Below are 15,128 nucleotides of genomic sequence, written 5' to 3' on the forward strand. Positions count from 1 at the left end.
AGTCATTGATGCAGGGCTTTTGAGTTGAAATTGAGTCTTTGAACATGAAGAATGGTATCCCTTAGAAGGGAGACAATTCTTAAATGACTTTTTGTGATTTGCGATGCCACTTACATTCTGGGAAGAAGGCTTTGCTGTGAAATCCACATCATCTGTCTTGACACCATTTGCTATTTGATGTCCTCTCTGGCATGTTTCACCATAGTTTGTCTGAAACCTGCATTTACCTCATGTTAAGTCTAGATTTTAGAATATAAGTTGTATGTAAATTGTATTTGTCGATATTGCTTATTATACATTCACAGGTCATTGGCACCATTGGCTAGGCCAGCATTTATTGCCCGTCCCAAATTAACCTGGAGAAGGTAGTGGTGAGCTATCTTTTCAAATTTCTGCAGTCCTTGTTGAGTTGACACAGTGCTGTTAGGAGGTAGTTCCAGCAATCTTATAACTTAGAATTATATCACTGCTCTTTCACTGTCCCCGAATTAAAGTCAGGATCATGTATGGTGTGAAAGGGAAATGCAGGTTGTGATGCTCTTGTGTAGTAAAGTTTGTTTTGTTTATATAAAAACTGTGAAATTTATAGAAAAGGACAAAAGAAGTAAATGGCTTTATTCTCTTTGTAAGTACCTGAGTTCTCAAACTTCATCAACTTTAAACAAAAATGTTACTGGTCTCTTGCCAAACTACACACATTTGTGGTCTCATCAGGGCTCATAACAAACCTACATCATTTTAATTAAGAAAACTGAAAGCTAATGCAAAAAACATTTACTTTGAGCAAAATGTTGAGGTTAGGAGTTATTGCAACTCTCAGTTTTTTTCTCTCCTGAATCAACTACTTATTTTGCACCAAGAAAAATGTTTACTTTGATTTCTGAACTATTTTGGGAAGTAGAACAAATATTAAGGGACACCTTGTACTGGCACACACGAATCACACTGTCATAATTAACACAGTCTGAAACACTGCTCCTGTACTCACGGGGAACTCACTTTATATGAACACATCATCTTGTACTGGCACAACTCCTCTACATTACACAACTACTTCACACTGGCACACCAATCCTATACAGACACAACTATCTCACACTGGCACACTAAGCCAGTACTGACATTACTACCTTACACTATCACACACATCTCATCTGGACACATCCATTCAATACTCTGACACTAATTTCACACTGATACAGTCCTCCTATTCTGACACACTATTTTCCCTTTGACACAATTACACTAACATGCAAATTCATTACTGACACAACTCCTTCACATTGACACAACTGACCAACACTGACACAACTATTCAACACTGACAAACCACCCCATACTAACACAACTACTCAACACTGACACAACTACCTCACACTGACACAACTAACCAACCCTGACAAAACTACCCAACACTGACACAATCACCCCCCTTTGACACAACTACCTCACACTTACACAATCACCCCCAAATGACACAATGATCCCACACTGACATAATCATCTCCCACTGAAATAACTACCTCACACTGACACAATCATCCCCCACTGACACAATACCTCACACTGACACAATCATCCCCACTGACACAATCACTCCCCGTTGACACAACTGTCCTACACTGACACAATCACCCCTCACTGACACAATACCTCACACTGACACAATCATCCCCACTGACACAATCACTCCCCGTTGACACAACTGTCCTACACTGACACAATCACCCCTCACTGACACAATACCTCACACTGACACAATCACCCCCACTGATATAACTTCACCACACTGACACAATCAACCCCCAACACAACAATCCCCCCTCACTAACACAATCGACCCTCACTAACACAAATACCCCATACTGACACAATCATCCACACCGACACAATCACCCCCGCTGACATTATCACCCCCAATTAATACAAGTATTGCACACTGACACAACTACCCCACAATGACACAATCATCCCCTATTGACACAACTATCCCCACTGACACAACTACCTCACACTAACACAATCACCCCCACTGACACAGCTACCCCACATTGACACAATCACCCTCCCACTGATAAAACTACTCCACACTGACACAATCACTCCCCCCACTGACACAACTACCGCACACTGACCTCACACTGACACAATCACCCCCCCACTGACAAAACTCCCTCACACTGACATACTCATATAATAACATAACTCATGTAACAAGATTATAGAAGCAACAGAAAATAGGGATTTCACCAGATTATAATAAATATGATTTCCCAATAGTTCTTCAAAAAAGTTTAATAGCAATAAAAATCACAAAACTCTGACACCCTTAATTTAGAACATCCATCAATCAGAAAAAGCTAGTAACAGTTCAAACATGGCCTGGCAAAGACACCAGTTACTGAAGCAATCGAGATAAAGCACCTTCCATTCTTCATCCCTCTGCTCAAGGTTTGATTCAATCTTTATCCCATTTTGATGTTCAGTCATGCAAGACGAATGGTCATCAATTAAAATAGCGAGTGTCAAAAATTTCTGGATCAACATCACACCTACAAGACAGAACAATGTTCGAAACAAATTTGTACTCAGTGGATAGGTAATCAAAAATTGGAATCCGTATCTAGTTCTCAAACCTATCTTCCTTGTGAACACAAATTAGGTGATCCACCTCAACTGATCTCTTTTAAAGTGTTGTTGTCACATGAAAAAAATCTTGTGTCATAGGGAACCTAGAGGCTATTACTAAGGAAGAAAGTATCCAATGACTGACGAACCACCAACCTTTTTGGGATGAACATAAACTTTAAAAGGTCCGCTAATGACTCATCAATTGGTGCAGACAAATTTTCCTAATTTAATGTCATGTGAATTCCCAATTTCCAAACAGTACATATTTATGACAAAATAATTCAATGTGCCATGATTATTCCAGTCAGAAAAAGAATAGAAAGTTAACACAGAGGAAACCGATAGTTGCACTTTTGAGTCTTGACTCATGACATCTCTGCAGAACAGCCTACAACAGCAATGAGTATCTACAAGGAGGTGCACATAGTCAGAAGGATATTCACTGGATACACAATGGGGACATTGAAGCAACATTGCAAAACCATAGCTAGAATGGAGACCATACTCCAAGACATTCTCACACCAAGGTCTCCAAGATCGGCACAGTGTGCTTCACAGATGTGCCTTGCAAAGTGGCACAAGCATGGAGTGGATGCAGAAGGAAGCATCTGGGCACAAGTAATAAACCAGACAATGGAAAAACAGCAGGCCAGGAGAATAATCTCATTGAGCACATCTGTAAACAGCTGGAAACATATGAGAGTCTCTCCCCAGAAGACCCGCTTGCCAAAATGCCTCATCCACCCAATCAGTGACCCAGGTCAAGCCACAAATTGTCTTAACATGCCAAACCAAAAGATGGTCAACCACTTGGCACCAGCCCAGGCATAACCACACGAGCAAGTTATTGAGCCGGCAGAACAGGATTGCTCACCAAAGCAGAACAGGAGGAGAGGTCCACTGGCTGTAGGGGATTTCAGAAAGATGTGGTGAGTAATAGTTGGTTATCTTAGACTTGAAACCAAAAAAAAAAGAGATGGAGTGATACTGTACTCATTTCTGGGGAACCAGTTAGTCTAAAGTCCTAGATATAAATACCAGGTTCTTAAACGTTCAGGTGCTGTGGTTATCGTGAATACATAATCTGCAGTTGTTTATATGAATTATCATCCTGCAACCACATGGTTTAGCTGTGGCAGCATGTTGAGATTGGTTAGCGTGCATGAATGCTGCTTTGGATGGTTCTAAAGTTACAAGCTTTATCTAATTTTGTTTGGCAAAGGGAGCTGTAAATGTCAGCTTCGCTTTGTCAAAAAACTAGATAAAAACAAGATTTATTTCCAGATTCTTCTTCTCTTACAAGGTCATTTAGACAAAGCAACTCCGTGAACATGTGACTCACATTACGTGCAAACTCCTCACTTAATGATATGGTTTGAAACAACATGCTGTTGCTGAAGGACATGTGATGACTGGACTATTAACATTTGCAGTACCATTTGACAGTACTTTGTCATCCCAACCCATTACCCCCTGCCAAGAAATTCCTTTCATTCCAAGAGACCAGTAGAACTGTGAGAAGGGTGGAGAGTGGTCAAGTGAACTGTATGTTGTAATGCTTAATTTTCGTCCGCGCCTCTATTGGCTTAATTCACTTTACTTTCTGATTTCCTTTGCAATTCTTTGTCCTGACAGGAATAGTACATTCAAATCAGCCTCTACCTCTAAAGCTCCAACCAAATTTTGGTGCAGAACATCTTCTATGTAAGCTCAGTGTCAGAAAAAGCCTTGCATCGAGAAATGAAGCCAGAGATTAGGCCTGACCAGACGCCTGAATGCCTACTGGTAGCTATTGGAGAATGGAGAAGATTTCCAGACCCAAGAGCTGACTAATACATTTCTTCTAAAAAGGCTAAATTAGTATTTCTGTGGTTTGCTACCAAGGCACATCAGAATATATGAACTGAAGAAAGTAGGCAACACAAACTCCCATTCAAGTTGGATGACACTATTGCACAAACAGGAAACCCCTTTCTCACCTTGTTTCTTACAGGATGTCCCACATCCCAATTCCTCTCAGGTTCCAGGGCAACAAACTGATCTGTGCCTTGGTTTCTCGTTGCGATTGGAATTCAGGGAAGTGAATGCTTGGAAATATTGGCCCTGATTTTGGAAAGGAATTCTTTTTGCCTCACACAGCGAATAGTTAGGGTCTGGAATTTCAGCCTTGAAAGTGTTGAAGGCAGGTTCAATGAGATATTTAAAAGGACACTGGATGGTTACTTAAATGGAAACGACTACAGTGACCTGCATGATGTCAAAATGTTCAGAGAGCCAGTCCAGAAACGGTGGACCAAACTGCCTCCTTCTTCACCAATTCTGCGATTCCAAAATAGATACAAGGTAAACTGCAGATGCTAAAATCTATTGACCTAAAATTACATTAGATTATTGCGAGCTCTGTATCTCTGTTGCACTGTGAAATTACAAATAGGCCCAGAAATTAGACTGATCCAGTAACTGACCAATGCTTTGTCCTGGAGTTCTTTTCTTTGGAAGGCTATTTTCTTCTGAGAGTTTGCTCTGTCTATTTACCCTGCCCCTCAGTAGACAAATCACAGTGTTTTTCACTGGATTTGGGGTTTTGTCTTCCCACTGTCATCTCTGAGTTGGTCATAAAGGTGTCAATCTTGAGGCTCTTCAAGTGTCATCCTTCAATCAACATAAATCAAAACCTTACTTGGTATTCCCCCAAAGCTTTAGAAAATTATTACCACTTGCAACCTTTGGGATAGAATTTCTACTTTGTGTATAATGGGTAATTGCACCCAGTGGGTGAAACCAATGCCCTTACCTGTGGTCAGTTTGGCACAGTGGACTCTGGCCCCTTCCCGTCTCTGTCCCAATTAAGTCCAGGACAGGAAGGCCTGGGGTCTTGTGAGCTTCTGGAGTTGGAGAGGGTATTTCCATCAGTGTCTGATCAAAGACCAAGAATTGGGAAGGGTACTCTCCTTAGAGCTAACACTCAGTCCTCGCTGCCAACTCAACTCCCCACCCCACAGTATCTTCACAACATGCTGGTTGGGGTGTATGCCAAGATTTGTTTTTTATTGTCACAAATGTTTTCATAGATCGAATCCCTACAATGTAGAAGCAGGCCACTCAGCCCATCAAGTCCACACCAACCCTCTGAACAGCATATCACCTCACTACCCCTGTAACGCTGCACTTCCCATGGCTAACCCAAACGGCCTGCACATCCCTGCACACTAATTTAGCATTAATGGGCAATTTAGCATGGCCAATATGCCTAAGCTGCACACCTTTGGACAGCGGGAGGAAATCAGAGCACCCGGAGGAAACCCATGCAGATGCGGGGAGAATGTGCAACTCCACACAGACCGTTGCCTGATGCTGGAATCGAACCCAGTTCCCTGGTACTGTGAGACGGCAGCATTAACCACTGAGCCATCAGGCTTCCCAAATGCCTTGAGTCAGTGTAATTGCAGTGATGCTTGTGGTTGTACACGTTTCTTTCCCTTTCTACTAAAAATATTCCTTGATGCATTTAGGAATGATAACCTGCCTTAAACTCTCATCATAGCTCCTGACACCAGCCTCTCCCTGGCAGCAGCGTGAAGCAGAATCATGGCTCGCAAACGTCATTTGATTCAGAGATGCGTTTCTTATTGCATACCTCCACCATCACTGACACTGCCCATTCCCAACTGTGTAACATCACCCAGCCACACATCTGTCTCAGCTCATCTGCTGACGGAACTCTCATGATCTCAATGCTCTCCTGACTGGCTTCCCATCTTTCACCTTCCATAAATGATGTTTCCCACTTCGTAAGCCACATCAAATGGGGACAGCATGGGGTGGCACAGTGGCCCTGTGGTTAGCACTGCTACCTCACAGTGCCAGGGACCCAGATTCGATTCCACCCTTGGATGGCTATATGTGTGTGGAGTTTGCACATTCTCCCCATGTCTGCTTGGGTTTCCTCCGGGTGTTCTGGTTTCGTTCCACTCTCCGAAGACGTTCAGGTCAGGTGGACTGGCCATGCTAAATTGCCCATAGTGCAGTCTAGGTGGGTTAGCCATGGGAAATGCGGGGTTACAGGGTTAGGATAGGGAAGTGTGTTTGCGTGGGATGCTTTTCAGAGGGGCAGGGTGGAATCAATGGGCTTCCACACTGCAGGGATTCTAAGTTCCATTCATCAATCACTGTCATTCTCAACGAGTAATATTCATTTGCTATTAATCACGGCCTCAACTTTAGAACTTTTGTTCTTGTCAAATTCTTCAATGGCTGAGCTCCCAGTTGCTTAGGCCCTAAGCTCTGGAATTTCCTGCCAATACCTCTCCAAAACATTTTTTTCTGTGAAGACACTCCTTAAAAATTATCACTTTGACCATCTGAAAATTATCTCCTTATGGAACCAAGTGTCAAATTTTGTTTGATAACAACCCTGTAGAAAGGCTTGGGAAGTTTGACTGCCTTAAATATAAATGCACGTTAATGTTTGATTAATCCAATTGAAAACGGTTTTATCACACAAGACTAACACTTTAAGTCAATCCACCCACCTGTGAGTAACCTGACTTTAAATCACTGAGAGTGACTTAAAAAGAGCGATAATTAGCCATTTAATACTTTCACTGGTATGAACTAGTCAGTTCCTCTGTAAATTAAGTAATTTCTGGATGAAAAATCTATTTCAAACATGCCTGCCTCAACGAATACACTCAGTGAAATCCTGCAATTATGATCTGAGGAGTGAGTCAGTTTCGTGGATGGGGCTTGGTTTTAGATAGAACTGAATTCTTAACCACTGTAAATGTTTGTAGGTGGTTTGGGATAAAACTCACTTAGGTTTGAAATTTCTGATTCTTTTTGTGTTAGAAAGGCTGCTTCTGCCTGGATTACGCTGATATATTGTAACCTCTCCTGTGCAGAAATGTATTATTCGGAAGCACATGCTGACTGGAAACTTTTTGAGCAGAACCATACAACTCACTTGTATCAGGTTAGCACAAGTTGGGAATGGAAACGTACAGCTTTTACTGGCTCTTTATAATGTTTTGTCACCAATTTATGTTTTATATAAATATTTAGATTTATGATGTTTTCCAGTTCAAACATTTGTGGTTAGACATTCTAACATCATTCCAGAATCCAGAAAAACCTCAAATCCAGAAATGATATGGTCCCGGGCAATTCAAACTAGAGAGGTTATAGTTCATGAGGTAAAAACAATGACTGCAGATGCTGGAAAGCAAATACTGGATTAGTGGTGCTGGAAAAGCACAGCAGTTCAGGCAGCATCCAACGAGCAGCGAAATCGACGTTTCGGGCATCACTAGTGGAAATACGAAGAGTTCAACCCCTTTATTCCCAACAAGTAAAGATGCCATGGCCTTCTCTCATGTAAAGGTCTATTACTTAAGAGAACGTATGTGCACAGCTTATATGCCTCAAGCAATTTAACATCTTCAAAATTATGCTATTTTGTTAAAAGAATCTATATTGTTTTGATATATCTAAAAGATGTGTAATTCTGGATGTTGAAGATTGTATTTTAGAAAGGAATCAATCCTATGTTCCTGCTTTCTCTCCATACCCTGCAACAAAGTTACAATCTAATACCCTTTGAAAAACTACAACGCACCCATATCCTGAAAGTGGCACAAGAACATTGCAAAAAGGATTTTGACTCAATCAACACTGGGTCACCTGCCTGTCATAAGCAACCCTTGATGTTCGGATCTGCTGCAGTCAATATCTACCCATTACGTTTCCAGCTCTTACAATAATTAAAGAAATAAGAGCTAGGGAAGAACATACAGTCTGCCGAGCCTCTTCCACCATTCAGGACAAGCAAAGCGGATCTTAAGCTTCAACTCCATCTTGCCACTAGCTCCTCATTCTCTGAAACAGCAAGAATCTGTCTATCTCGGCCATAAATATATTCAACTATAGTGCATCCAGAACATTCTGGGATTGGGAATGCTGCAGAGTCATGGCTCTTTTAGTGGATTTACTCCTCATTTCAACCTGAAATGATCGACCCCTTACCATGAGGCTGTATCCTGAGTTTTAGGTTCTCTAGCCAGAAGAAACAAAGTCTTGGAAACCAAGCTTTCAAGTTTGTTCATAATTTTGAAGGTTTTGCTGAAAACACCTCCCATTCTTATAAATTCCAGAGAATATGGACCTAGCTTTTTTTCCCAGTTTTGCTAAGCTTCTCATCAAAGGATAATGCTCTTATCCCATGGACCAATCTAAGTGATCTTTGTTCCAGTGAAGTATATCTTTCCTTAAAAATGAAGACCAAAACTGCACACAATACTCCAGGAGTGATTTCACTAAACCCCTATATAAAGGCTCCTTTATTCCTGTACTCCAGTCCTTTTGCAATAAAGACTAAGATGTCACTTATTTTGCTAACTGCTTGCTTCATTTACAGTCTAACTTTCTGTATTCCCCAAGTCTCTCCGAACAGTAACATTTACCATCTTCATGTCTTTTAAAATAAAATTTTGCTTTTCTATTTGCATGTATGGAATGAGCTGCCAGAGGAAGTGGTGGAAGCTAGTACAATTGTACTGTACATCTCTATGACTATGACCAAAGTGAATCATTGCACACTTCGTGTTATATTCTATCTGCCACCATGGAGCCTACTCACTCAACCCATCTAAATCGCTTTGCAGTTTCTCTGAGTCCTCATCACAGCTTGCATCATCACCTAGCTTCATACCATCAGCAACATGGATATATTACTCTCTATTTCTTCATTAATGTAGATTGTAAATAGCTCAGAACTAATCCTTGCAGCACCCAATTAGTCAAAGTCTGTGTACTTGAAAACGCTTCACTTACCTCTCCGCTCTGCTTCCTGTCTGTTAACCAAAACACTATTCCTAAGAATGTATCAGCCCCAAATTCAGGAACTTGTCTTGGCTATTATGGGGCACCTTATTATTTAAAAATCCAAGCATATAACACCTGCCAGTTCCACTTTATCTATCTCTCTTGTTGCATTCTTGGGAAATAAAAACCTCGAATGTATTTGTCAAACCAGATTCATAAAACTTGTGCTAACTGTACTCTGCTTGTCTAAGTGCATGAATAAGACTTTTCCAAAGATAGATTTCAGCACTTCCCTGATGAGTGGGGCCGAGCATTTTCCTCTGTTCCTTGCTGTGTCTGAGAGCAATAATCTGCATTCACCTTGCTCCATCAAATCAAACAGGCCCTCAGTTGTCCCTGATGACACTGACCCTTCTCAGCCCAGGGGCACTCACATTGCACTTTTTCCAAGTCGAGCACTTGCTGAGAGAAGGGTGTGGGAGGCTGTTTGTGCTTGACACCTAAACCCGCTTGGTATTTACATTTTCTTCATTTCTTCCTCTTTTGAAGCTGGAAATGACGCCTGCCCTCGATCGAGAAGCCGGAATGCAGAGCTGGGGGAAGCCAGCATTGAGCACAGGGACACTGATGGGCTCAGCAGTGTCCCCCAGCACCCCCCACCCACCCGGGGGAAACGACAGGGAGAGGAAAAGGAAACGAAGTGCCAAGCAGCCGGAGGAGGGAGCGGCGCCTGGGACTGTCTCACTCACCTCGTCGCTGTTGGTCTGCAGGGTGCTGTTGTAGGGTTCGGTGCGTTGGTTTATCCTCAGCGCTCTCTTAGCCACCGCCTGCCTGCAGAGGGTTAGCTGATGCCACAGGAGGACAGTCACGATGGCCAGTCTGCTGCCTTTCATCGTCCAAGCAGATCGGCCTCGGAAACACACAGTTGAGCGTTTTGTTTTTTTTTCTTTTGGGCAACGGGCTGGATAAAGAGACACGGTTCAGCAGCGAGCCCTCCTGACACGTGGGTGAAGAGGCGACATCAGATGAATCCTTTCCAGTTCCAAAAGGAAAAGAATTCCTCCTCCCCCCCAACAGATGAGGGGGGTGGGGGAGTGGGAGTTTCAGAGTGGAGGTGAAATCTCTGAATCACAGCAAGTGTTTGAGTGTCCAGTTGCTTTCACATGGTGAGCGGCCGCTGCTGCTGTGGTCAGTCAGTCTCCCGCCAGTAAACACTGTCGCTCGCAGTGTGTCCTCACTCTCTGCTGACTGCCCCAGCACCCAGTTAACCCATTGGGAGCACTCTGCCGTCCACTCACACACAGCCGCTAGTGCCTCTCCCTCCCTGCTGCACAGCACAGCCTGGGAGACTCCACAATAACTCTCCCCTCCTCTCTTTCCCCTCACTTTATACACCTTCCAACTCTGACCCACCACCCAAAAGGAAAAGTGATGCTGCAAGGACGGGCTGATGCTTAAAATGGTAATCCGCCTGGCGAAAAATGAAAGCTGACCATTGAGTGTCACGTCTGGGGAATGACAGCGCTCTCAAGACGTTAACACCTCCGACAGGCTCTTCCCTCAAGTGCCTTTCCTTCTCTTTAAGGAGGCAGCGGAAGAGCAGAGGCCAAGTGAACGCTCTCGCCACCCCCCCAGTCTCTGCAATCCTGTTCCATCCATTAAACCATTGTCAGCTCTCCAGGCTGACTCTTGGGGAGGGGAAAAGGGCGAACGTTTCCCTCCAGGGACCCAGCGGTTTCTCAGCTTTTCCCACCGCCTTCCGTGGGAGGAGGCTGTTCGGAATGGCGTGTGGTCTTTCCATCTCTTTTGAATATCAGAGAATTAGCAAATGATCGCCCCACGCTGGTATTGCGCCAGATAAATATGATGTTTCCCTCATTTTGATTTGCATACTAAGGCGGCTGGCGAGGTGTTCTCTCCAAAACATCTTGCAAAGTTTTCCAATTTCATGACCGATTTTTTTTGTAACATCAAATAAGAGATTCCCCATGACAAATTTTTTATATGCAAGATTTCGGTTGCATCAAACATACACTCTTTAATATATCCAGATGTTAAAATGCTTTGAAATGGGACAATGTTTCAATTCTTAATACCAGTGAAACATAGATTTTAAAAATCTGATGGAATTTTTAATTATGTTAATAGATATGAATTGGTTGAGGCAGATTCCAAGTTTAATCCAAGACTCCATTGGCAATGTATAAACATGCAGCGAAACTAATTAAAATATTTTTTCAAAAGCATTAATAAACAAAAATGCAGAACTGACGTGCCAATTACATTTGTAGTGCAACCAATTAAACACAATTCCTCAAATGCATTATTACCTCCAAAATCAAAAATGCATAATTCAGGAGTGTTAATTGTTGCCCGGTTTGCCAATTACATTTTAACAAAGACATGGAGTGCGCTGGAACTGTCTGTACTCGCAATGTGGCTGTATTACCATAATGACATCTTGCGAGGTAATTCTACAGGCACCAGCATTCAGTGTCCAGCGACTGGGGAGACACAGCCAAGAGTTTTGTTGAAAGTGGAGTGTGCAGTGAAAATGAAACCACGTGCACAACGTGCATGCACCACAAAGTGTAACCTTACAATCCAGTCCGTGTATAAAACCAATTATGCAGGGTATAGACAGCTCACTGTCTATGGTACTTAGAACCCAAGTCTCTAGACAGCTAGTTCACTGCAACTGAGTGCAGGATACATGTTAGCAGTGTCTGGATAAGGTAATTAACAAAAGGTTGGTCTCCTTTCCAGGTCTTACCAGCTTTCTCAGCATCCGCAACCCACACCTGCTCCTTCCGGCTGTTTAGCTGCATTTTTAAATTGATTTATTTTTTTAAAATCAACCTGTTCATGGAATAGTGGACCAGCAACAATGCCACGACACCACCATCTCCACATTACTGTTCTTTTGATCAATTAATCGTGTTTGCCCACTAACCTTCAATCCTCCTCTTGCCCCATTTCTTGCAAATATTTGATGTATTCTCTGTTCCAACACCACCACCTCCCTCCCGCGTCCTCCCCAGTAATAGTCAAATGCACAAAAGCTGAACTGTGAATTGTACCTCTCTCTTTCAGGAGCTGCATGACCAGCTGAATGTTGTGGTATTTTCAGTTTTGATTCAGATTTCTAACATTTGCAGGACGTTGTTGTGTTCACAAACTTCACTGTATTGACATTGGGAGAAAGTGAGGACTGCAGGTGCCGGAGATAAGAGTCGAGAGTGTGGCGCTGGAAAAGCGCAGCAAGTGAGGCAGCATCCGAGGAGCAGGCGAATCGGACATAACCCCTTCATCAGGAATTGACATTGGTCAATCAATCTTGGAATGCATTAAAATACGAAAATAATGTTTCTGTAGCTCTGGTCTTTAAGGATGTTTGACAGATTGACTGTAACCTCTGAAAACCAGTCAACTGCCAATTTTATCGCCTACGTGGTTTTACTATACCAAAAGGTGCTATGTAAATGCACTGTGCTACGTTGTCAAGTTCCAAAGGAGTAGACACACCGCCGGCCCCCTCCTCCAATACAATACTGTATTGGACTCTGGAGAGTGGGAATATTACATTGGCGGAATCAATGAGAATCTTAGCGATAAGCACGTTTTACAAAATCTCGACAACAACATGCAAATTATGAATTGCAGAATGGGACACGAGGCATATTCCCCCCGAACATTTAAAAGCCGACATTGTGCCTTTCGAAGTCAGCAGCCACATTCCAAGAGAGACAACCTGGGAATGGATATTTATTTCTCCTAACCCCTCGAAGAATTTTTACAGGACATTTTATGAAGCACATCAGAATCCAGGGCTCCGTTTTACAGGCAGTGAATTGTGTGTATGTGCGTTTTGTATGGACGGCAGTTCTCCAGGGACTGGCTTTCTGCGGCTTATTCATAAAGACAGGTGATAAAAAAAGCACTCTGTAACGACGAACACTGTAAATTTATTGCTACCGCCCTATCTATAGGCGCCACGTTATTGGCAGTCGCCAATTTATTTAGATATTCTCTGTAACGAATGGCTAAAAGATTAGAAAAGTAACGTGGATATTGAGTCTTTCAATACTTGCGCGTTGAAGGATGGTCCGGTCTGTTTACCGATTTAAAGCTTAGTTTTATCGTTGCGAAGGAAGATGACTGATGCTTATTTGTTGAAAAGACATCCTGTCGGAAACAAATGGGTGGAACCATGCGGTGGGAAGACAGAAAGTTTAGCAAGCCCTGCCATCTACAGGCTAAAATATTAACACATTAAAAGTGTACACGGCACATTCTGTACAGGCGAAAGTGAGGACTGCAGCTGCTGGAGATCAGAGTCTAGATTAGTGTGGTGCTGGAAAAGCACAGCAGGTCAGGCAGCATCCCAGGAACAGGAAAATCGACGATTCAGGCCTGACATTTAGTGAGTAAAATTAGGGCGCACGGGATTGGGGGCAAAGTACTAGATTGAATAGAGAATTGGTTGGCTAATAGGAAACAAAGGGTAGTGATTAACGGCTCCATTTCGGAATGGCAGGCAGTGACCAGTGGGGTACCGCAGGGATCCGTGCTGGGACCGCAGCTTTTTATAACATATGTAAATGATATAGAAGATGGTATCAGCAATAACATTAGCAAATTTGCTGATGACACAAAGCTAGGTGGTAGGGTGAAATGTGATGAGGATGTTAGGGGATTACAGGGTGACCTGGACAAGTTAGGTGAGTGGGCAGATGCATGGCAGATGCAGTTTAATGTGGATAAATGTCTGGTTATCCACTTTGGTGGCAAGAACAGGAAGGCAGATTACTACCTCAATGGTATCAAATTAGGTAAAGGGGCTGTTCAGAGAGATCTGGGTGTTCTTGTCCACCAGTCAATGAAGGCAAGCATGCAGGTACAGCAGGTCGTGAAGAAGGCTAATAGCATGCTGGCCTTCATAACAAGAGGGATTGAGTATAGAAGCAAAGAGGTGCTTCTGCAGCTGTACAGGGCCCTGGTGAGACCACACCTGGAGTACTGTGTGCAGTTCTGGTCTCCAAATTTGAGGAAAGACATTCTGGCTATTGAGGGAGTGCAGCGTAGGTTCACGAGGTCAATTCCTGGAATGGCAGGATTGCCTTACACGGAAAGACTGAAGCGACTGGGCTTGTATACCCTTGAGTTTAGAAGACTGAGAGGGGATCTGATTGAAACGTATAGGATTATGAAAGGACTGGACACTCTGGCAGGAGGGAACATATTTCCGTTGATGGGGGAATGCCGAACCAGAGGACACAACTTAAAAATACGGGGTAGACCATTTAGGACAGAGATGAGGAGAAACTACTTCACCCAGAGAGTGGTGGCTGTGTGGAATGCTCTGCCCCAGAGGGCAGTGGAGGCCCAGTCTCTGGATTCATTTAAGAAAGAATTGGATAGAGCTCTTAAAGATAGTGGAGTCAAGGGGTATGGAGATAAGGCTGGAACAGGATACTGATTAGGAATGATCAGCCATGATCATATTAGATTAGATTACTTTAGATTAGATTACTTTACAGTGTGGAAACAGGCCCTTCGGCCCAACAAGTCCACACCGACCCGCCGAAGCGCAAACCACCCATACCCCTACATTTACCCCTTACCAAACACTACGGACAATTTAGCATGGCCAATTCACCTGACCTGCACATCTTTGG

At 43.1% G+C, this 15,128-nt stretch overlaps 1 protein-coding gene across 5 annotated transcripts in view; it reads right to left on the bottom strand.

Annotated features, from left to right (window-relative positions):
* c1qtnf12 (C1q and TNF related 12) overlaps nucleotides 1-11,238 on the bottom strand; it is a 92,516-nt gene extending 81,278 nt beyond the window's left edge. For 2 of the 5 annotated variants that reach the window (XM_072586493.1, XM_072586490.1), the window contains exons 1-2: nucleotides 10,200-10,344; nucleotides 2,425-2,552 (exon numbers count right to left, since the gene is read on the bottom strand). In XM_072586493.1, the coding sequence (XP_072442594.1) occupies nucleotides 2,425-2,547 (123 nt within the window). In that variant the 5' untranslated portion in view covers nucleotides 2,548-2,552; nucleotides 10,200-10,344. Of the gene's footprint in view, nucleotides 1-2,424; nucleotides 2,553-10,199 lie in introns of all 5 variants that reach the window. The other 3 variants (XM_072586489.1, XM_072586488.1, XM_072586492.1) reach the window with 3 other exon arrangements.
* Nucleotides 11,239-15,128: the final 3,890 nt, after the last annotated feature.

This window comes from Chiloscyllium punctatum, chromosome 16 (assembly GCF_047496795.1).
Source record: "Chiloscyllium punctatum isolate Juve2018m chromosome 16, sChiPun1.3, whole genome shotgun sequence".
Taxonomy (NCBI): domain Eukaryota; kingdom Metazoa; phylum Chordata; class Chondrichthyes; order Orectolobiformes; family Hemiscylliidae; genus Chiloscyllium; species Chiloscyllium punctatum.